Source organism: Castor canadensis, chromosome 6, assembly GCF_047511655.1.
Source record: "Castor canadensis chromosome 6, mCasCan1.hap1v2, whole genome shotgun sequence".
NCBI classification, from domain to species: Eukaryota; Metazoa; Chordata; class Mammalia; order Rodentia; family Castoridae; genus Castor; species Castor canadensis.
In genome coordinates, this window is record NC_133391.1 from 102,690,330 (window position 1) to 102,715,827 (window position 25,498).

Below are 25,498 nucleotides of genomic sequence, written 5' to 3' on the forward strand. Positions count from 1 at the left end.
TTACTAGTCCAGCACTGAAGGGGTGCACTGACCGTTCTGTTGCAGCTTTTGACTTCAATGCCATACCAAACATCTTCCCATGGTGTGACCACCAGGTAATCAATACTGAAAATATGATCCTCATGGGCAAGGTTGTCAGGTTTAGAATTACTTGAATTCTATTACATTTACTAAGGGGCACTCTAAAACTATAGAATTACTCTTGGGAAACAAGAGAAGTTTCATCATTCATATAATCAATTATTTAGCCTCTAAGAATTCTTAATTTGTATTGTTTGCATTTGGCAAGTGCTACAAAATACTGACCTTTTCTTGTTTTCATACCAAAATAGAATTTCAATTTGCAACGGTCAAAAAAGTAGTAATCTAATGTTACTAATAGAAGTAATATTCAATATATTTGTTTCTGATTGATACATAATTGTACATATTTGTGTGTTACAGTATGATAATTCAGTACACATATACAATTGTAATTATCAGATGTCATTTTTGTGCATTGGGAACATTACAAAATCTAATTGCTAGCTACTTTTGAAATAACTGATTAATTGTTGCCAACCATAGTTATCCCAATGTGCTACTGAACATTAGAAGTTATTTCTCCTATCCATCTATCATCCTGTACCCATTAACCACATCTCTCACCTCTGTTCCCTACACCCTTCCCAGGCTCTGTAACAACTGTTCCTGAAATCAACTTTTTAGCTTCCACATATAAATGAGAAAATGTAGCATCTGTCTTTCTGTGTCTGACTTATTTCACTTAATACAATGTCCTCCAATTCTATCCACATTGATGCAAATGACAGAATTTCATTCTTTTTATAGCAGAATACTATTCTACTTTGTATATATACCATGTTTTCCTTCTTCACTCATTCATTAATGAATGCCTAGGTTATATCTTACCTGTTGTGAATAGTTTTGCAATAAACTTGCAAATGGAAACATTTGTAAATAATAAAGGAAATGTCTCTTATTCATACTATAGATAACCTTTTAACTTTATTTACTTACATTTAATCACTAAGAAACACAGTTTATTTTATTCATGTTTAAATGTACATATGTGCATGGCACAATATTTTTTTCTAAAAAGTAAATGGTGAAAAGTAAGCTTCTTTTATAGTACCCACACCAGCCATATGCCTCTCCTAACCCATAGTCAATAACTGTTGTCAACTTCATTTGTACATTACAAAATACAGTCAATATGCATACATAGATGTATGTCTATATGGGAAAATTCCTGGGACAGATTTTGTCTTCTCCTTCATACAGACTACCCCTTCCCACAATGTTAACAGAGATTTCATGTACACACTCAGGTTGGGTACATGTTTATTACCTCAGCTACACACCATCATCACTGTAGATTTCATCAACAAAATTATAGCTTCCACTGATATCTACTTTACCTATCAATTCATTCTCCAAGGAAGGGGAGACATAAATATAATAACCTGCACTTTCCTAGGCCACATTTTGCCACACCTACACCAATGAGATGTTGATGTTCTCTACACCTGGGATACAAGAATCATCCGGAGATCCCCTCTATGCTCTGCTGGGAATCCCTTTGATTCTTTCTTATGTTTAATCTCCTTCTACTAATGTTTACTTTTTCCTTGGTTTATTTAATTTACAGCCTTGTTTGATGGAGTGCATCCCTTGGTAACCTTCTGAGAAAGAAAGTTTTAGGACTTGTTCTTTTATTCTAATTTTAAACTCATTGATCTTTGTTCTTCGGTAAATTTAACTCATCATGAAACTTCTACTCACCCACTAGTTTTTTATTTATGCTTTCATGTTTTTAATGTGTGAAAATTTAATACTATTCATTTTTTTCATTATTTCAATGCTTGTTTTAAATGTCTCAGAAAATAATGACTTTGCTTTCCTTTAAATTTTCTCTCTCTAGTCTGTTACTTCTGACTTGCTTTGTTGTTTATTCTGGAATCTATCTTCCATATTAGATTTCTTCAGCTATCTGGTAACTCTTACTTATCTACATATGCTTGAAAGTGTAAGACCGAAATGATGATTGGATGATGTGACTATATGAATCTGCAGATTTGTGTATGATTAAGAGTAAGAGACCAAAATGATCACTGGAAGTTCTGAGTTCATATGGGAGGAGGTAGCTTGGTAACTCTGGGTAAAATTAAGGAAGCATTTATCAGAAACTTCTGATTTTAGTTTCCTCAGAAAGCACTTTACTCCTTAAGGTTAGCCAGGTTCCCCAAAGAAGAATCTTCAAGTCTTCCAACTGCAGAATACAGATATAAATTACCAACTTCTGGAATCCAACAGGAAACCTAAGTCCTTGAGTTTCAGCATTCAATCATCATATGATCACTTAATCCCATTTTCTTTAAGGAGTCTTATCCTCAAACATGCCTCACATCCTTAGTCAAAGGTCATGTTTTACCTTTTCTGGATTCGAAAGGATAAGGGGCAGTCAACAGCTATGCAGGGCAGAGTAGATAATGAATCTAAGGATGTTTGGAGCATTTTTCTCCCCATCTAGTCATCTATCCATCTCCAAAGTTCTAAAGCACCTGGTGCTGCCATTTCCCATGCCTGTCATGGATTCTTCTATACAAGTCTGGCTATTTTGGCAGGGGCGCTGCTACCTTAGAATTAAGCTTTCTTGGGTAAGCTACACCAGTTATTACTCATTCTTCTGCCTTCCGGCTCCAACTAGATAGATGATGCTTCCTCTCCTCTTCCTCTAGCCTATGGATATACGTTACGAAAGTATATACGCACATATTTATGCAAATAAATATATATAAAGCCCTCTTCTATAAAATTTTAGATAGTTTAGGAAATTCAGTATTAAAGATGTACACCTAAACTAGGCATGGGTCCTGAGTAGTTGGGATTATAGGCATGAGCCCATGCCTATAATCCCAACTACTCAGGTGGCAGAGACTGGGAAGATTGCAGTTTGAGGAGAGCACAAGCAAAAAGTTAGCAAGACTCCATCTCAATCTATAAGATAGGTATGGTGGTGTGCATCTGTGATCCCAGCTACATGGGAGGCACAAAGAGGATCTCAGTACACACACCAGCTGCATCCATCATAGCAGAGGGGGAGAGCAGTACTTTTCCAGTTAGAAAAAGAAGTTTGTATTTTATCTGTAATAAGATGTGCTTATGAAAGGTGTAGGTTTTTAAAGGGTGGGGGAGTAGGAGGAGTAGAAAAACAAAAGACAGATCAAGAGCCCCTTAAGGTGTTGGAAGATGGAAACCACTGCCAAGACCACTCCCTGGCCAGCCCATGCCTTCTTCAGGCTTAAACAACACAAATCTTTTAACCACCTAGCTTCCGCAGAACTGCCATCAAGATGTTCCTTCTTGATTTTTTAAAATATATGTTTATTAATCATTTTCATAATAAAACAGGAAAACAAAACACATGATACAGTGTGACTGAAGTCAGTATTTTATTCAGATTTTCTTATTTTTACTTACTGTCCTTTTTCTATTCCTGAATCTCTCCCAGGATATCACATTACATTTAATCCTCATGTTTCCTTAGGCTCCTTTTGGTTGTGACAGTTTCTTAAATTTTTCTCATTTTTTATGATCTTGGTAGTTTTGAAAAATACTGGCCATGCATTTATAGCATGTCCCTCAACTGGGATTTGTCTGAATATGTTCTCAGGATTAGACTAACATTATGGGTTTTGAGGGAAGACTGCATAGGTCAAGTGACATTGTCACTCATCTCATCTTATCCAAGTTATACACTATCCACATGATGTCTATGTGACCTTGATTAGCTGAATGACGAAATGTTTGTCAGGTTCGCCATTGCGAAGTTACTCTTTTTTCCCCCTTTACTATACCATACTCTTTGTAAGGAAGTCAGTACATGAAGCACCGCAACCCCCCTTCCTTTAAAAATATCTTACTGCTTTCCTTTAAAGCAATTAAGCTCACTCCCATCCACCCATCCATTCATCTATTTATCAAAAGCCATACCAGGCATTGAAACATCACCTTGATGTTGCATTGTAAACTGTGTAATTTGGTAGTGGAATCTAACCAGAAGATGCAAGGGATATATAGAAGAGCTTAATGGAATTCACTTTTAATTCCATTAATTAATGTGGATTAATTAATGTGATCAGAAGTTTATGAAGATGCATCACCAAAAGGTTAACTGGAAATTTTAATTTTTATTCTTTAAATTCTCTGAAGTCCTACGTGTCTAAGATCATTATTCCTTCTGCTAATAAAGTCTTTGTTGTAATATCCCAAGTGGTAGTATGCTTGTACTTCCTTCTTATTGTTCAAGCCTCCAGCAATCCCCAGTTGACTACTTATTTCTGTATATTTACTCAGTCAGGTTCCTGAAGCAATTGTACACTCTCCAGGAATGTCATTTTAAAGCCACTTTCTAGCCATTGAGTTTGGACCAAAATTCAGGATAATGGACCACTGATCAATGCCAATCTTCACACTGAAGAAAATACAACAAGGTCTATTACCTGTGCCCTTAGGATGCTCTGTGACCTACCAGCTGGCAACTGCCAATCACTGAACACAGTAAGTTGAATTTTCCCTTGCTTCCAAATGAGAACTTAAGTTCTTAAAACTTTATTCTTTTCTGGTTTTGTTTTAATTTTTAAATGCAGACTTTTATTTAACTCTGTTCACAATATCTGGCTATCCTTTTCATATAGTAACACAGAACAGATACTATGTGAGTTTAATAATGATATGAAAAAAAAATTTGGTCTTTTGCCTGTGTTTTGTTAAGGTAAAATAACTTCTTTAAAGTGACTACACTGGCTAAATGTATAATGTTCAAATAAATTAGGGAAAATGCTGGGAGATCACTTACCTCTTTCCCATTTGTAAGGTACTTCTGTGGCATTGTACCTGTCATTGCCAAAAGTTATTTTCTGACTTGAAGAAGATACTTTTTATATAGGCTATCCCTTCAATTAATAATTTTCAATTTTTTCCACAGGGCCTTTAGAACTGCAAAATTCCTTTAAAATAAAAGCTTTAATTTGAAAGAAAAGTATCTGAACATACTCTACTCTTCCCCACAACAGCTACAACCCTCAACAACTTTGAAATTTGTAAAACCTAAGTCTAGATTACAAACATTTCCATTCCAAAAAGTTTGAGGCCAATGACCTCAATGCATTAATTTATTTCTCCATCTGTCTCACATACATTGAACTCATAAGAAATGGATTTCATGTCATTTCTGGTAGCTCACAATGTTTTATGGATGTATCTGTATCTCTGAAGAAAAATCTCTCAGATTGGGCTTCTCTGGCTTCCTAAATTTCAAAATGGTTTGTAAATAAAAAAGTACAATGGTAAATCCTAACATCTATTTTTGATGGCTTTCTATAATGCTTGATAAGATTACAAAATCTCTATCAGTCAGGTGAAAATCTTGAGATGCTATAATGAATCCATTTAAGATTATCAAGCACCCTCTGGAAATGGCACTAACTCCAGGGTAAATTCATTCTAGACTGTTTTGTCTTTTTTTTTTTTTTCCTTTACAGATCAACAATTCTGTGTCAAAGTATGAATTTTTTACAGTTCAGGAAACTCATAGGCATTTATTAATAAAGAGATTATTGAGGGCTGGTGGAGTGGCTCAAGTGGTAAAGCACCTGCCTAGCAAGCACAAGACCCTGAGTTCAACCCCTAGAACCAGGGAGGGAGGGAGGAAGAGAGGGAGGGAGAGAGAGAGACAGAGAGAGAGAGAGAGAGAGAGAGAGAGAGATCATTAAGATGGATTTAAACCAAATAAAACATTTTGTAAGATCTTCTGATTTTTTATTTTAAATCAGGCATTTATTATATTTGACTTAAATTCATCTTCACAAAGAGGCAAATGACCAGTAATATCCTGACTTCACTCTTTCTGGGTTTTGATATACATGCTTTGTAAGTATATATTTGTGCTTTTCTCAAGACATTCACTGTAATTTACATAATTTTTTCTTTGCTTACTTTAAACTTCCACTCTTTTGGGATTTTTGTGGTCATAAACTACTGCCTACACATATTCCAAAATATACTGCTTCTCTTCTTACTCCTCAAGGATGTAACATTTGTTTTCATTGTCTTATTTTAAGTACAGCCCAAACTTTGTTTTAGTAGTAGGCTTGGGGTTGAGGTGATTGAAAAGTCAACTAGTCAGGGACGTTTAAAGTAAATTCCTGTTTTAGTGATTAAAAATACTTTAAACCTCAAGTCCTACTTCTGGAAACATCGTTAGAGAACTTACAGTTTTGCTGACGTAAATTGGGTGGATTAATAACAACAATGCACGCTTATTGAGTGGTTACTGTAAGTCAGGCACTATGCAAAGAGGGTTACATACATTATTTCATCTAATCCTCGTGACTACCTTCTAAGTGGATGATTTAATTCCACATTTTCAGATAAAATAGGTTTAAAGGTACAACTGAGATTAAGACGCACTAAACTTCTGACGAAGCTAAACACAAATGGTAAGAATGAAGCCTGGACTGAACCTAATGTGATTTGGTTAGATGTGATTAAAATTTTCTTATGACTGTGGGTGGTGTGGAGAAGTTATTAATTAATTAGTTACTAATTCATTCCTAGGAATCCTTAGTGTGTAACAAGTATTAACTAGGCCACTAAAATGAGGGTGCAAACATATTACTCATTGTTTCTCTAAATTAAATTAAATCCTCAAGATGCCATGCACATTGCTGATAAGAAATCCTCTTTAGTTCTTGCAGCTCCCCTGCTTATGTACTCCAGAATTACAGGGGCTCATGCACTCCTAAAGGAGGTAGCTATAGTTGCTACTGAGCAACCCAGCCAGGATACCTGGTGCTCTGTCTGAAGCTGCTCCTTCCATCTACCCAGGCCTGTAGCTTCAGGTTGTGGCCCTCCTGCCTCATTGCTCCCAGCTCCTGGTACAGGTCTCTACAATACAGGCCAGAGAACAACAACTCCTCTGCCTATGTCACTACCTTATGCTAACTTCTGGCCACAGGGTCCTTAAATGCCTCTCTCTAGCAAGAGGTTAGTCTTTACATTCATGCACACAAGTTTGAAAGAGCTTAAAGGAAACCCATGTATGACATGTGGACAGTATTGATGTGATGTGGCTGTGTCTCACATTCATTCATCACTCAATATTCAAAACATCCTCACTGTCCCCTGTGATCTGGCAGGCATTGTCTAAGGCCTGTGTACTTAGCAATAAAGATTATTAAAATCAAGATTTGTAAATAAAATTCTATTTTAGTTCCTAAGTAAAGTAAATGCTGTTTAGATCAGCTTTTACTTCCCAATTATACCTTCTACACTATTGTATGAATAGTTATTGGAAAATGAATTGTAGTTCCTCATACATTTGAAAGAAGAATAATGCTTATTTTCCTCTGCTTTCACTACTGAATCAGAAACTCCTTCATATTTGCTGTCCACTCTTAAAATTTTTGTAACAGCTCAAACAGAAGGAATTGTATTTCCCTGTCCTCAAATTTTTGTCTTACTCTATCTCACAGACCATATCCAGAGTAGAACACTATGAGTGATGCATTATGTTCCTTTGAGATACAACTCCTACTAATCTCTTTCTTTTATCTTCTTTTTCACCTTTCCCTTCCTTCTCCTGTCTCTTTCCCTCCCTGTGTCCCAAATGCACTCCTCTTATCACAAACAACCCTCATCCTCAGCCTTGCCTTCTCCTCAAGCTTCTACCTCAACTCTCTCCTCCCTTGTAATCACAGATTTAAATGTTCCCTGTGGGAAAATTCAATTTTCCAAGTCCCTCTATAAAAACAAAACACAAACAAAAGGAACCTCCCAATTACTCTGTGTGTGTGTGTGTGTGTGTGTGTGTGTGTGCCCTTTTCTACTTATTTTTCAGATAGTGACTCACGTTTTGGCCTAGAGTCAGCCTTGGACCTTGAACCTTCTACCTACAGCTTTCCACATAGCTGGGATTACAGGCATGACCCACAGAGTCCAGTACAAATTACAACTCTTAACCTTTCACATCAGCTCCAAACAACACTCCTGAAAGTGTGTTCTGTGCCATGCTATGCCCACACGTTAACCAGAGTTCTGCTGTGAAATACATTTAGGAAATTAATTTGTATAGACACCATCTGCCTCTTCAGTACTGAAACTACTTAAAGCTATAATGAGCTCTAAAAAGGCCTGAAAGAACTGACTCAACTTTATTTAACCCATAATTTCCAAAATCTATAATGACCACAGCACAACTTTCCTGTATTGATACCGATTCACATCCTGCAGAAGAGATTCATATTGTCAGTAACTGAGACACTTCCTCTAGTTACCCCACATTTTGGGCTACAATCCTCAATAAATAAGGTCTCAATCATACTCATGAGCTTGAGACTCACTCTTCCAACTGGCTGCTGTGCATCTCCCTACAGATGTCATACCATTCCCCTCAAACAGGTCTCAAAACAAAACTACCTGTCACACGTCCCAACCTACCCTCTGCCTCTCTCCCCTGCCTCTGCACCCTGATCCTGAAGAAAACTTGGGCATTTCTCTCTTATTAGTCACTTAAAATATTATTCTTTGACTTATAACTACATAGATCATCCACTACACTGTGGTCTCCTTCAGAAGGAAGGTCATGCTTTACCAAGCTTTGAATCCTTCTCCGCCCTGAGCCTAATCTTATTGCAAATCATTAATTAACACGTTTTTGTTTGAAAGAAAAAAATCATGTCACACATACTTATAATACTTGTTTTGAACTCACACAATTTGAGTTAAGTTCAGACTCCGTCCTTATGAGTTGTGTTTAGCTTGGCAAGCAACTTAGCATCTCTAAACTTCAGTTGTGCCTCTAACCTGTTTTCTCATCTGAAAATGTGAAGTAAAACCATCTACCTGATGGTAGTCATGAGGACTAGGTATGTATGGAACCCTCTTAGCATAGTGCCTCACTTTATAGTAACCACTCAGTAAGCACGCATTACTAGTAGCAACTCATCAACTTACATTAACAAAACTATAACTTCCATAAGGATGCTTGCAGAAGGACTTCAAATTGAAAATATTTTGAGCAACTAAAGCAGCAATTCACTTCAAATGTCCCTGATCAGTTGACTTTTTTAGTCAGTTACTATTCCCTGAGTTATATCTTTACTTTAGCAGATCTCTAGCTATTTTAGCCCTTTATATGGGTTTGCTTAACCTCTCTGCAATTTAAAGTGAACAATTTATTTTGTCATTAATATAATAACACCAGTAGATAATCTATGAGAATGTATGCTTTCATCATTAGTGAATCAGAACACTACTAAGTCAACAATATTTTATAAAAAATATTTATAAGCATGAGAAAATGTTCAAGAGCAACAAATGGGATAAATAAAATTATTATGAAAGCATTTTAATTTAAAAATAAGAATTAAACGCACAAATACCAGTTGTCCAGTGATAGTATTTAAATGATTATGTGATAAATATGAATTATTATAAAAACTTAGAAAGAAAGAACATTAATGACCTTTTCAAATTAGATGACATCACAGTAGTAGATTATGAACTGCCGCAAATTTTTTAGTACTCTTCCCTTTGAGGGTAGACTGCAATTCCTGTTGCCTTGAGTCTGAACTTTGGTGACTTGCTTAACCAATAAAACACAGCAGAAACATGACATTCTGGATCTTCTGAAGCTAAGTCATAGGAAGTTCTGAAGCCTCTGCCCAGAACTCTTGGAATGCTTGCCACAGTGGAGATCAGCCACAATATAAGAAACCTGCCCACCTAAGACCACCATGCTTTCAGGAAACTCAAACTAGTTGTATAGACAGGCTACATGGAACAAGCGCTACCTGGACATCCTCCAGCTGTACACATGTTCATGTCCAGACATGATATCACAAACCAGATTATAAGACATGTGCGTAATTAAGTTAAGCAGTCAGATGACTCTGCAACCTCAGCCACTGTCTGACTACAGAAGAGACCTTCAAACTCCAGAACTATGAGAGATCATCAGAAATTAATTTAACCTACTAGTAGTGGAATGGTTTATCATGTAACAAAAGATAACTGCAACATCTGTTTCTGATCCTTCTGCTTTAATACACATTAATTCTCCAAATCAGATACAATGTATGTCACTTTAATTCTTATTATGTAATTATTTAAAATAATGAAGAAAGTCATATTAAAAAATACCATAAGAAAGTATTTCTTTAATTTATTTTTTAGTGTGCTGGGGTACGTTGAAATATTTTATTTACAATTTAAATTTTATAGCTAAGTGTTAGTCTAAAATAAAATATTATTTACATTAAAATAAATAATAAACATGCATTCATTTATATATACAAGAGAGTGTACACATAAAAAAGTGTGGAAGTAGTCAACCTATAGTAGAGAAGTTTTGGGTGATTTTGGTGTATCTTTGTGCTTTTCTAACTTTTCATAGTTTCTCCATTGAGTATCTTTTACTTTTGTCACTTCTGGTGCTATTTTTGAATAGGAAAATACTACTAATTAGAACTCTGAACATAAACCTTAAAATTAGGATCATTCTAAAACTTGAATTTGAGGATGAACCCCCCAAGGCATAGTTACAACCTAAGAGTTACAATCATTAACTGTAATTTAATTAGAATTAGATGGATATATTCTAGACCAACAAGCGAAATGAAGAATTTCTTGAAATGTTTCATACCCAAGTGTTTTTTAATAAAATTTTTAAAAGGTAGAAATATCATTTAGTCAAAACAGGACTACTGACATTAAAAGCAATCTTGATCATTTGTGGTAATTTTCTTTCTTTTCAGCTACAATGCATCACTTGAGGAGAGGTGTCAGTCTCCCTCATATACACGTATTTCACATCCTTCTGTGAAATCCTTTGCACCTAAAACCTACCTTTGAAGAAAATCCACCAGTGCAAATGCAGCCTTTAGTAGACTTCATCGTGTGTGTTCACTATGACATCTTTACTTTCTTAACTTAGTCCTGGGGAGCTCTGGTATCATAAACTGAAATACTGGGAACTCTTTTTCTAACAATGTAATGACTCCCTCATTCCTACTTCTTTCATTATTTTGCCCTTGATCACTGTATCCAGGGTTCAGAATACACTGAAGTTATCCCAACAACTCTGCCCTCACTTGACATCATGATAATTGCCTCTTGGTTCAGTCCTAAAGTTTATGCTAATTTTTTAAAGATATCTTTATTATTTTTATTTTGTGCTTTTTAAAATTCAAGAAAGGTAATACTTTGTTTCTTATTTTTCTAATGTTAAATTTTCATTTGATCCTCTTTTAAATCCAGAGTTCTATTTAAGCTAAGCAAAATCACCTGGGAGTTCTAAAGTTGTAAGAAGGTAGGCTAAGAGAGTTTAACATGAATTGACTTACTTCAATTTCTCTTCCAGCTTGGACTCACTTCCCATTATCATAGTCACCCTCTCCAACTGTTATTATTTCCTGCTTTCCTAATTTAGCTATCTCCTCTAATGCTAAATACTGACTTGTGGTTTAGGATACAAAAAGTGATTCAAAGGGCAGGTTCCACTATCCTCTCTGGTTTTCCTTCTTGCTTCATAGGTGCACTGGCCTCTTTTCCTGGATCCTTGTCTTCTTTCTGATCTCTGCATGATAAACTATGCCAGTTCCCAGACCCAGATCTCCTATCTACACAGACTCTTACTCTGGTTGCATTCACCCCACTGCTTTAAATTTACGAATGTACATTTCCAGTCTAAATTCCCCAAGATTTGGACCTCTAAAATACCATTTGATGTCTTCAGGTAGAAATTTTTTAATTTATTTTTTACTTTCTAAATATATAATACATTTAAATGAACACAACATTTCACCTATACAAAATGGTATATCCTGAGAATTCTCATTTTCATTCACCTACTGCTTCTTTCCCCCATCAATACATTAAGATACACGAAACAAGTATGCCAATTCTGGGTCATGAGTGTGATAGAGTTCATGTTACTATTCACTGTACTTTTGTGTATATTGAAAACCTTTCACACTACAAAATGTTTACTGGCAAACCACATAGTAATCTAGGGTCTAACCTAATTTTAACATTAACTTCTTTTGCCCTGACTAGAAACTTCTATAGGCTGCTGGCATATTGTTGGAGAAAGAGATGCCGTCCTTCTCTTTTTGCTTAACTATAGTTCTTCTTCCTTCATCTAGATAGGAACTGAATTCCCATCCTTACTATGTTGAAGGATTAAAAAATTACATGGGTGGTTTCAGGATTGAGAAGAGGTAATAGGGTTAGAAACATTCTCGTAATTGGACTGCAACATGACTTGTTCTCTATGGCCCTCACAGACACTTCTGAAGTCTCCACAGAGGTATCACTGCTGGGCCATGTCAACTTGAATCTTCCAATGTGCAGGTTATGCATCTATTTTATTGATTTATCCAGACCCTTTCTCAGCCTGTGCCCCTGGCAATGTTCTCACCACAAATAACCACCTGGCTCCCCATGCCCTATCAAGCTGCCATCTTAGACAAGATTCCTGTAAAATGAACTCATGTTAACATCTCTTATTGTGGTTTTTCATGGCTGATCCTTGAGCTCACTCCCATTTGTCCTATTGTAGACAATAAGGAAGTTCATCCTGGACTCATTCCTCCATCCTGGCACCACAGACAACCTTACCTCTCTAGAGTATTAATCAGTACCATTTTTCCAACATCCTCACACAGAAATCAAACCCTCCAAAGTGTTTTGGTGGAGCACTTCTCACTACATTTAAGATATACACAGGGGGAATAGGGGTGAAGAAAGGGAAAAGGAGATTTTCACAGTACTTCCACAGGTTCCCAAATGAAGATTCTCCTCAGAAAAATCCTCTTTCATACCTGACTCCTCTGAACTTTTTATATACTTGATGTGAGAGAATTTTTATATACTCAATGTAAGCTAGGGAATTCAAAAGTTATATAACTAGTTTTCTGCTATGGTTTTTGAAACTTTTTTTTTTTTGTCTTTGTGGTTTTTGAAATTCTATGTCATGACAATTTCTCACAGCTCACATTGACACCCGATTTTAGATAGCTGGATAGATATAGATAGCTATATCATATGGCATACAAAATATATTCCCAATATTTAATTTATATATATATAGATAGATAGATAGATAGATAGAGCTTCCTCAATTAAGAAGTTAAATTTAATAAATGCATGAATATATTTTCTTCAGGAGATCAAAGAAAGTTTTTCCCCTTTTTGAAGTAACCCAGAAACTATTATACCCTCTGCCAAATTATTATACCTCTACAAAGAAGCCCATGATAGCTACTCTATTACTATTTTTATTAATAATAGCAGTGTTGTGGTTTTAAAATATCACCTTACTCTGTAGTCCTAGCTACTTGGGAGGCTAAGGCAATATGATCACTTGAGTCCAACCTGGACAACACAGAGAACTCCCCCATCACAAAACAAAATAAAAAAGAACAAATTTTGACACTTCTCCATTGAGAAGTGGGATATATGTCCCCTCTTCTTAAATCTGCATTCCATGTTACTTGACCATTAGAATACAGTAAAAGTAAAGATAGTGCTTGTTCATGGAAACTAATGACCACACTGAAGACGTTCAAGTCGCCCACAGAATAGTTCAGATGGAGAGGAACTCACAGTAAGCACAAACTTCCCAGCCATCATAGGAGGGACCCCTTGGAAAACCTATATGCTATCAGAATGGCTTTACATGAGTTCACTCATTTAATCTCCAAGGCATCTGAAGTATAAGATAGGTACTTCTATTATGCCCATCTTCAGATGAGGAGCCTGATATACAGGAAGATTAAATATATTTGCCAAGATTAGACCTTGGAAATACAAAGCCAAGATATAAATCCAAGGTCCAGATTCTACGTTTAACTAAATTTAAATTTACATTCTCTATTATCAAAGGTGTCTTGCTAATAGTTAAGGAGATAAGGTAATTTGGAAAGTAACTATATCTATATAGCACATCATATTTAAAATATCATTAAATAAAAAGTATACATTTTATTCCCTTTTCTCTTTAATGAAATAATGACTGAATGTTTCCCAAATTTGATTCAAATTAAAACTACATATCTTAAAAGCCCAACAAATACCAAGTAAGATAAACTCAAAGAGAACCACATCTAGAAATAAACTGTTAAAAGCAAGAGACAGAGAGAATCTCAAAAGCATCAAGGAAGAAGCCAATCCCTACATAAAACTGGCCCTAATTAATATCTGATTTCTCATGAGAAAGCAAGGAAGCTAGAAAGCAGTCCTGAAAGAAAACAACTCTCAACCAAGAATCCAGCAAAACTATCATTCAAAAATGAAGACCGTGATGATAAATTTCAATTGTCAACCTGATTGGACTGAAAGTGCCTAGATTAATACACCTCTGTGTCCTCTGTGTGTCTATGAGGGCACTTCCAGAGAGGATTCACTAATGGGAGAAGACCCACCCTGAATATGTTCCATAGGCTGGGGACTCACATGGAAAAAAAAGCCAAATAGGAAAAAGCCCTCTGTGAACATGTTCATCCTCTCTCCCTCTCATTCTCCACGCCCCCCTTCTGATCACCATAATATGAGCTGTGTGCTCGACCACACCATCCCTGCCATGGTGGACTGAAATATCTGAAGCCATGAGCCAAATATATTTTTCCCATCTTTAAGTTGTTTTTCCCAGGTACTTATCATAGCAATGAAAAAAATGACCAAAACAAAAGAGACATTAATACATTGCAAAATAAACAAAAAATAAGAGAATTTGTTTCTCACAGTCTTCAAGAAATACTAACAGGTTTTTTGGGGGGAGTGGGGAACTGGAAAGACACTAGAGAAAAACTTGAATCTACATGAAATAATAAAAAGCACCAGTGAAGCTAACATGATAGATAAACATAAAATACAATAGCTTATATAAAATACAGTGTAAATATATTTTTATTAAAACTTCTATGGCCTGACTTAAAAAACAATTGCACAGAGCAATAAGTATAAACCTATGTTGAAAATATACAATGAATAAAGGTATAATTAGTATGACAATAACGGCACAGGGATGGGGGAAGGATAGAACTGTATAGGAGCAAATTTTTTACATATCATTGAAATTGAGTTGGTATCAATCTGAATTAGACTATTCTAGATTAGGATATTAATTGTAACCCCCAGGACAATCAATAAGAAAATAAGTGAAATGAGTATTATAAAGGAAGTAACCATGGGATTAAAATGATTTGTTAAAAAATATCTATTTAAAATTTAAAAAGAGAAAAAGATGAGCAAAAAGGATATAAATCAAATTAAAAAATTGTAGCCATCCATTCTGTTTTACCAGTAATTCCATTAAGTATGAATAGATTAAACACTCCAATTAAAAAACAGAGATTGGCAGGGGTCTTTTTTTTAATCCTTTTCATAAATAATGCACTTTAGGCTGAAAGCCAAAACTAAGTTACAAGTAAAAGAATGGAAATAATATTATGCAAACATTAATCAAAAGAAGCTAAAAAGTGACTATACTAATATTAGACAAAATAGACTTTAGGGCAGACAAAATAAGACTTCAGAGTACCTAACAAAAGAATCACCAAATACCCAAGTCAAAAACTGACCAAACTGAAGGAAGAAAGAAACAATTAAACAAGAGAGACTTTGATATGGAACAACTAAACAAAAGATAAACAAGAAAAAAGAAGAGTTAGACAAAGCTATACCCTAACTAGAATGAACAGACACGCTATCCTACAACAGTAGAATACGTAACATGTCAAATACATACGAAGCAGCCTCTAAAACAGACCAACATAAGGTCATAAAACAAGTCTCAATAATTTTTAAGGAATAGTGTTTCTATGTTCCTGAGCTGTCTTGAAACTCCTGACCTCTTGTCATCCTCCTGCTTTAGCCTACAGAGTAACTGGGATTATAGAAGTGTACTACTGAATCCAGTCAAGTCTCAATATAATTTAAGACTTCAATAATACAAAATATGTTCTTCAACCACAAGAGAATGAAATTAGAAATTATCAGCAGAAATGGAAGTTTTAAAATATATAGAAATTAGATAACATACTCCTAAATGACCAAAGAATCAAAGAAGAAATTAGGTAAATTAGAAAATAATTTCAGATGAATGAAAACAAAAGTACAACACGGCAAAATGTATGGGATATAGCTAAAGTAGTGCTTGGAGGTAAATACACAAGTGTAAATATTTAAAAAGAAGAAAGAGCTCAAATAAATAACCTAACCTTCCAACTTTAAGAAAGTAGGGGAAAAAGAGCAAATTAAACCCAAATTGAGCAGAAGAAAGGGAGTAGCATAATAAAGATTCTACAGAAATAAATGAAATAGAGAATAGAAACACAGAGAGAAACCAACCAAACCAAAAATTAGTTCCTTGAAAAGATCAATAAAATTAACAAATCTTTAGCTAAACTAAGGGAGAAAAGACTGACTAAAATGAGAAACTCAGGAAAGGTCATTATAATCAACTGTGAAAGAATAGAACCGGGTATAAAGAAAACATCATCAACCATTGTATGCCAACAAATTAGATGACCTCAAAGAAATGGACAATTCCTAGGAAGACACAACATCTAAAACTGACTCAAGAAAACTGAAAATCTGAGTAGACCCATGATAATTAAATAGATTGAGTTAGTAATAAGAAAAACTCAGTACCAGACGGCTTTATTGGTGAGTTCACATGAACACTTAAGGAAGAAATACTACCGCAAATTATTTTTAAAATAGGAAATCCATTCCCAAATCATTTTATGAGGTCAGTATTATCCTGATATGAAAACCACACACATGACACAAAACTTTCCAATAAAGTACCGGTAAATGAAATCCAGTAACATATCAAATAAATTTCACATCATGTTACAGCTCAAGAATACAACATCCATCAGGTTCATCCCAAGGATATAGCATTGATTCACCACACAAAAATCAATTAATGCAATGTATCACATTAACAGAAAAAAAAAAGATAATTTCAAATAAATACAGAAAAGCAACTGAAAAAATGCCACACCTTTTTTCATTAGAAGAACACTCAACAAACTAGAAATAAAAGAATAATATCTCAGTCTGATAAAGGGTATCTATAAAGTGTATCCATAGCTAATATCACAATTAAAGTTGAAAACCAAAATGCTTTCTCCAAACAAATTGCTTTATCCCTAAGATCAGAAACAAGACAGGATGCCCGCTCTCATCACTTCCATTCAACATAGTACTGGACGTTCTAGAATGGAAAATTTAAAAAAGGTATCTAGATTGGAAAGGACCTAACTGTCTCTATGTGCAGATGGTAAGATCTTGGTTGTAGAAAATCCTAAGGTCACCACACATAAATTAGGAAAATAAATTAGGTCAGCAAGGTTATAGGACACAGAATCAACATACCATATTGTTGTATACAATATATAATACTATTCCTATAAACTAATAGTGAATAATCCAAAAATCAAAGTAAGAAAATAATTCCATTTACAATTAACATCAAAAAAACTTCATAAGAAATTTAACAAGGGATGGTTCGAGGGTAGAATGCCTGTCTATCAAGCACACGGCCCTGAGTTCAAACCTCAATACCACAAAACACAGAGGTTAACAAAATATACGTAAGATCTGTGCACTTTAAGACTGTAACACATCACTGAAAAAATTCGATTAAATAGGAAGCTCTCATGCTCACGGCTTGAAAAACTTAATATTTCTGAGATGGTAATACTTTCAAGGTTGATCTGTAAGTTCAATGCATTCCCTGTGAAAATCCCAACTGGAATTTTTCTAGAAATTCACTTGTTGCTTAATGCATATGGAAATGCAAGAGACTCAAGATGGAAAAACAACTTTTCAGTAAACTAGAAGGATTCACACTTCCTGACTTCAACAACTATTACGAAACTTCAATAACCAAAACTTTGAAGCACTGGTAGGAGACAGGCAAACAGACCAATGAAACAGAATTGAGTCCAGAAATAAACCCACGTTTATGGCTAAGTGTCCTTGACGATGGTGCCAAGTCATCGAGAAAAAAATAATTTTCTCAACAAACAATGCACGAACAACTGGATATCCACATGCAAATAAAGAAAACTGGAAACTCGATTTAAGCCATATTAAAAACTTAAAGTGCAATATGTAATTAATACCTAAATGTAAGAGAAAAACAATGAAACTTAGATGAAACACTAGGCATAAAGCTCTGTGACCTTGAATTAGAGATGGTTTCTTAGACATGGCACCAAAAGCACAAGCAACCAAAGAAAAATTTGATAAACTGACTGATGAACGTTTCAAAGCTTTTGTTTCAAAGTACACATTAAAAATGTAAAAAGACAACCTCTGCCATGAAAGAAAATATTTGCAAATGACATTATCTGATAAGGGATTCATTCATGAAGAACTATTGCAACTCAATAAAAAAGCAAATAACCCAATTTTAAAATGGGCAAAAGATTTGAACAGATATATCTCCAAAGAGGTATAAACAATAAATGAGCCACATGAAAAAAATGTTCGATACCACTATTACTTAGGGAAATGGAAATCAAAATCTCAACAATATCTCACTTTGCACCTACAAGAATGGCTAGAACAAAAAGACAGACAAGTGTTAACAAAGATGTGAGAAACAAAGATGTAGCAACTAAAAAGAATAGAAATAGGACACATGATACAACATGGGCAAATCTTTTTGCAAAGCTAAGTAAAAGACAGTAGATGCAAAAGGATATACAAGGTGAATTATATCTCAATTTTACAAAGAAAATATATCATATTATATTACATTTATTATATTTTTTCTTTCAACAGTTCTAGTCAGGTTAATCTAATGTATGTATGGGACAAGACACCTAGATTATTTTTGTCTCTGTACATTTGATTTTAGCTGCTCCCTAGGCCTTCTCTGGACCTCCCCCTTCACCCCCACCCCCACCATTCTGTTGTTGTACTGAGGGTGCATTGTGACATTTACCAAAGTTCTTACACTATATTGTAGTTGAATTCACCCCCTCCATCATTCTTCTTTATCCCCCTCCCTGACTCTACCATTCTTTAAAGTCCAGATCAAGTCCCATCTTTCCAGAACACTTTCCAAATAGTCTGAGCAGTCTGCAGAAAGAACCAGAGACCCTTCTTCATTTCATTCCTGCTCATTTATACTTTTAAACTTAGTTGAATATACTAATGACCATATTCGTGGCTGGAAATAGGGCTTTTGCTTTATAATTGCAGATTGAAAACATAAAGGATAATGCAATTATTTCATATAGGTTCACAAAATTATGTTTATCACCTGCAAGGCTTATATCTAAAACATTTCTATTTGCCTTCTTGTAGTTAAACATTCTTTTGAAATTGAGAAATGTATTACTTTACCACCAAATAGTTACATAAGTACAACTGTGTAGAAGCAGTGTTGCATTAAGATGAGCTACATTGAATTATTACCTCCTGACATGCATTAAAGGCTAATATCATTCCAATTATCCTAACAGAAGGATTATCATACATAGAGTGGTTCCTGAAGAGGACCATGAGGGAATACATGATGTTAATATCACCAAAATTCCTGACTAAAGAATCTAACAAAATCTTATTTTCAATTAGCACAAAGATACAAAACCTTAAATTATTTCCACAATATGCCTCAGATCATTTGTTCGTTTGTTATAACACTAAAGGATCTGTTCTCTTTTACTCATATTCCCCACAGACTGTATTTCTTGCATAGAGTAAACATCAACATAAATAAGAATTTCTTCTTCATTATTAATTTTAACTCATTTTGTCTCAATTAGTGCCCTCCATTTATTGCACAGATTGCGTACAGAAATAAATCATCAATAGTGCCACACAATGCCACCTTGGAGCATTTTACTTAAAGCTGTTTTATATCTTTCAACTTGTGCCACATTTCAAGACTGGCTATTTATAATTACAATCATTCCATTCTTAGCTTGGCAATTCATTTTCCTTGCTCTATGGCACCCTACAGTTGAAGGCGAGGAAAACTCTCCATTGATTAGTTATTTAAGACCAGCAACAATAACTATGCTGGAAAGAAGGCTACTTGGAGAGGATTATATAAGAGCTAGCACTCAGCAGCCTCAGACAGAGCAGCAAATTATAAACCCAAGTACTTCATTGCATGTACCCAAATTGGCTAGTTGAAATGCTAATTGCCTTTCAGCAAAACTAAAGGCAGACAGGGGACCTTGTACTTCAAAGAATGAAACACATTTTTTACTCTACTTCTGGGCCATTGTCTTGCTGAGAAGCATTTGAAATCTATTCATAAAGGTAGCTCTTTCTGTAACCTCGAAAATGTGGGAAATTTATTTAGCCCCTACCAGCACCTCTGATACTCTGACGTGCCAAGATGCGAACAGATGGTTGGATTAAAGCCATTAAGGCCATGAAAGCCTTTAATAAAGTAAAGCATGAAAGAGCTCTATGCTCAAATGTACAGTATAAACTGGAAGAATGTGCCTATGGAAAAGGAGTTTTGAATAACAAATAAACTAATGAAATTAAAATAATAAAGTAACGATCTTTAAAACATAGTTTTTCAGTGTAATTACAGTTGTGTGCATATGTATAGCATTTTCACTACCTCTCTCAAGAGACTCCCAGCCTCCCCTTATAACCTAGTAATTTTGTTAGCATTATTTCAAAACTCATTCACGGACTATTACTCCAACAGTCAATGTTTCACTGTTATGGTAAGGACTTCAGAATTACATGAAGGCTTTAGAATCCTGAATGAAAAATACACTATGAGCGCTCTACCCTCATTCTTGATACAGCAAGACTTACGCCTGACTGAACAAGAAAAGGCCCCATGACCACCTGACCAGCAGCTGGGGGAGAAACTTGGTCTGGGATAGTTTAAAGTGGATAGAGTATCACAGCAGAATTAGAAAACACAGCCTTTGTGCTACCACGGCTTCATATGACCAAGCTCCACCCTTCTCCTCTTCTGCCGTTCCTCTATCAGGACGACAGAGCTGAGGTACTGTGGCTTCCTGTGTGGTCTGACATCCTGTTATACTGGGGAACCCTCCATAAATACAAAAATGCTTCTTCTAGATCTGCTTTTTAAGGGAGAAAAGCAGGCATATGGACTGGGCACGGCAGCACACACTTATAATCTCAGCCCAGACAAAATGTTAGTAAGTCCCTATCTCAACCAACATATGCCACTGGACATAGTGGCATGAGCCTGTAATCACAGCTATGCAGGATGCATAGGTAGGATTGAGGTCCAAAGCTAGGCCTGGAAAAAACATGAAACAATATCTGAAAAACAACTAAAGTACGAAAGAGCTGGGGACATGACTCATGTGGTAGAGCACCTGCCTAGAAAAGCTGAAGCCCTGAATTCAAACCCCAGTATCACTAAAAAAAAATTTTTTAATGTAGGCTTGCATCCAGAAAAATCACCTTCCTCTATTACTTCATTCTCCATGGAGTAGAAAGAGTCTGGTTGATTAGTACTATGTTTATCTTCATTTCTCAACAAATATACTTATTTATATAAAGTCTGAACTGTCTAGGGGTGACATAATACCAAGACTAAATAGAGCTTTAAACTGTAAACGTTTTCAATTAATAATTCAATTCTCACCCTGCTTCAGCAGGAGTTAAGGGAAGAAAGACATCTCTCTGTGTGGATGTTCACCAAAACATTTGGAGAAGAAAGTTTCTGGTTATTTTTCTTCATTTCTATACTGTTTGAATTTCCTATGTGACTTTGCATTATCTTTACAATCATAAAAGAATGTTATTTCCAAGCCAAAGAGAGAGAGACAGACAGGCAGAGAGACAGACATAGGCTGAAATATGTGTGAAATTTAGCTGTAGGATTTTCCTTCCAAAATCAAGGAAATATCCATCCAAACCTCTCCATGGCAACACACTATGTTTCATAACCCAATGAGGAGCTCAATGCACTTTATAGCTTCTGTAAATTTTCTAGATGCCCTCCTCTATGTTAGGTGAAAATGTTAATTTTAATGCTTCTACTATGCACATTTCATTCCCGGCGCATAAAAGAATGAGTTGTTACAGACGAATAGATAACAAGGGCATTTATTCAATGGATAAACCAATTTTCTCAATCCTATAGATAATAGAGAAATATACAACACAGTCACTGTCCTCAAAGATTTTGTATTCTAACTGGGGCAACCTTGAAATATTTAGTAAAAGAAGGGCATCAATTAAAGAAACGGCAGGAGATGTCATTTGACTGAGTGGCAATAAATCAATTAATAGCCAAGTTTACCAATTAAGGTTCTTCTCACTTAATAGTTTACTAGAATGTGCAGGTGACTAAAGCTGTAGTTGGGAAAATAGGGCACTGTGACCGTAAGTGAGTTTCTTCACTTTTGTAGGTCCTGGTTTCCTCAAACCCAAAGCTCCAGGACTTCTCCCAGTGCTTCAGTTCACATTTGGTTCAGAGACTGAATTTCTGAACGATTAAGAGTCACACACCTAATCCAAAGCAGAAAGTATTGTCTGTGTGGGTCCTCCTAGGGTACAGATCTTTTTGCTTTAGTTTCTTCAACTGAAATCATGAAAATACTATTTAATCCATGGCTTACTAGTCTATTAGTTTAGTCTATTTAAAGTGCTTGGTAGAATTCCTGGCAAATGATGGACACTCAATAAAAGTAGCATTTCTCTTCATCATGGGAATATGAACAAAGACTTTAGCCACAGCTAACTCTGCTCTAAATACCTTCCTCCCTGGATCGAGCATCACTTTCTTGAGCATACGCACCTCCAAGGAGAAAGATAACAGACTTTGGCCTAATATGAGCTTCTGTCCTCTACATTAATGGTTATTTTTATTATTATAAAAGCACTTGAATCCTAAATATATCTCATATTATCATTGTCTGATAAGGAATGTAACTGGCATTCCATTTAACAAATATATATATATGTATATATATATACAGAAGAAGTTATAATTATTATTAAAATGTTATACATTTTAAGACATTTCTATATCTGATGGTACCAAGACTCAGTGTGGTAAGTTAATTTACCTTTGCCTAATTATGGACTCACATTGTAGACAGACTAGTTCAGTTTATAGAGTTTCAGATTTCTTTCCTCATACTCAGTAGAGTGTACAGTTAAAAGCACTCAGGAAAGAGTTTTGATCCAACTCTTGTTAACTGGGGAACTGAAGCAAAGGAGCTTAAACTTTCCAGCCTCGGTGTCATTATCTGTAAGTTGGGATAATACTATTCAATTTATGGTGGTGATATGTTAAATAGATAACAAAGGGCTCCTCAGAATTCATTACTTCACAGTCATTCAATAAGGGGTGGCCTGTTTTTATGCATCACGGAAATAAGAACATGCAGTCACACTGTTTTCATGTATACATTTTGGTTACTTCTTTTACAAGTTATAATCCTGAGCTATCTAATTTTACAGCTGAAATAAATCTTTGCAATCACCTAGTCCAATTGCTGTATTTTATAAATGAAAAAACTAAGGCCTAGAAAGATAGTTGAATGAGGTGAAATTTCCAAAGTTATTGTAAGTTAACAGCATAACCAGGGTGTTCTACTTAATCACATGTATTTATTTTATTTTATTTATTTTAACATAGTTCAGGGGATATTTGGAACCTTCCTGGGGTCGACAGTTTTCTCAAATAATACAAAGTTTAATAGTTTGCCACTTAGCCTAGGAAATTAACTGGAAATAAACTGTGTGCTTACTAGAACATCTTTTTCTATTCTGTAGTGCCTTTGTTTGTTTGATGTTGTTCTTTTGCTAAATGACACACAAAGGGAAGAAAAAAGCACTTCCATAACTTAATCAGACCTTTAACAAGAATTTTTAATAGTGCTGTATTAGTCAAGGAATACTTTGAGCTTTATCCTTCTCTTCATAAATAAAGTTTTAATAACAATTTCTAAGAGTGTGCAGTTTTACTTACACACAGTACTTACATTCTAAAAGCTGTGGATTTCGTGAAATGTGAAAAGTTGGGTTAAACAAAAGTTACATACAAGTTAATATTGCTCCTTAAAATCATTTCCCCTGATGAATACTGCCATAATCTCTTAATTTTAATTTTAAGCAAAAACAAAATCGATTTTAAGATACTTCAAGAAATTTAAATAAGCTTTATATACATACATATATGGATAAACACACAGATAGATATAGGTAAAGATATATATGTAACTCCAAGCTAATTCCAAACTCTCTAATAGCAATATATTTCACTAAAATTCTCCAACGCAGTGGTTATTTGGGACACTGACAAGGCCCCTTAAATGTATCTCAGCCTCCCCATTACCAATTACTACCTATGGCGTGCAGCTCTTTACCGGTTATTTTCCATGCAGACCTTCAAAATAAAGGTAGAGCTTGAGTTTCAACAAGAGCAGAGAGGAAACTGCGCTCCGCTCACTCACTCGCGACCTCAGAGTCTGGCAGCTTCGGAGCGGGCGCTGGGCAGAAACGCAAGGCTCCCAGCACAGCCGCAGCCTCCAGGGCAGAAGGGACGCGGAAGGCTCCATGCGGTTACCCGCAGCCGGCGGCGCCCTAGCCCCCCACCTCCAGCAACAGGTGCGGTGCGGCTGCTGCGATGCTTGCAGCACCTCTCCTGTCATGGCCTACCTGGCCCCGGGGACACCGACATCCGCACGCCCTACGATCCCTGCCAGTGCTCCCTTGGCACACGCAGGCTTTGCCTCTCCCGCGCGTCCTCGCGCCTCCTCTGGCTGGCACTCCTTTACCCCGCTGTCTGAGGAGGGCTCCATCCTCCTCCCCTTCGCCCTCCTCCCCCCTCGACCCCCGCATCCTCCCTGTGTTCCAATAGGACTCCGGCTCCCGGGGCCATGCTCACCTGATCAGCGGAGCAGGGGTGGCCACCCACGACAGCAGGCCCTGCTCTGCAGCCAGGTTCGCGCTCTGGCGTCAGGAACACCCTGCCTTGACCATCCCTAATGGACTCTTCCGGCAGCGAGGCGCGGAGCTGACCTGCCTCTGCCTGCGCATCCCGCCCTAGCATGTGGTGAGCGCAAAGCTCTCAGGCTAAACTTTCTACTTGTTCCCTGGTGCACCAGAAACCCTATTTCTAGACAGCCCGGCGCTCCGCTCTGCGCACGCCACTGCAGCGAGTCTTACTCTCCTCTCCAGAGAGAAAACCTGCTTACTGAGTCTTGTTCCCTTAAAGGATATTTCTTTTCAATATTGACGGAACCGTTTCCCGAGGTGCTCGCTCACCCCATGACAATATGAGCATAAATTGGTGAAACATTAGAAATGAAGGCTCTACCTCTGCATACACTCATAAAGCAGGATCTGAAGTCAACATCTGGAGTAAGTTATGTCTCCATAATAATAAATTTGGATTAATGCCTACCTCACAGAGCTGTTTAAAGGACTAATTATCAGGCACGTG

General features: G+C 36.1%; 1 protein-coding gene across 5 annotated transcripts in view; it reads right to left on the bottom strand.

Moving 5' to 3' along the window:
- The window catches only part of Adgrv1 (adhesion G protein-coupled receptor V1), a 609,243-nt gene extending 584,394 nt beyond the window's left edge, over positions 1–24,849 (bottom strand). For all 5 annotated transcript variants that reach the window (XM_074077095.1, XM_074077094.1, XM_074077093.1 and 2 more), the window contains exon 1: positions 24,712–24,849. In XM_074077095.1, coding sequence (XP_073933196.1) covers positions 24,712–24,733 — 22 coding nt within the window. In that variant the 5' untranslated portion in view covers positions 24,734–24,849. The remainder of the gene's footprint in view (positions 1–24,711) is intronic.
- Positions 24,850–25,498: the final 649 nt, after the last annotated feature.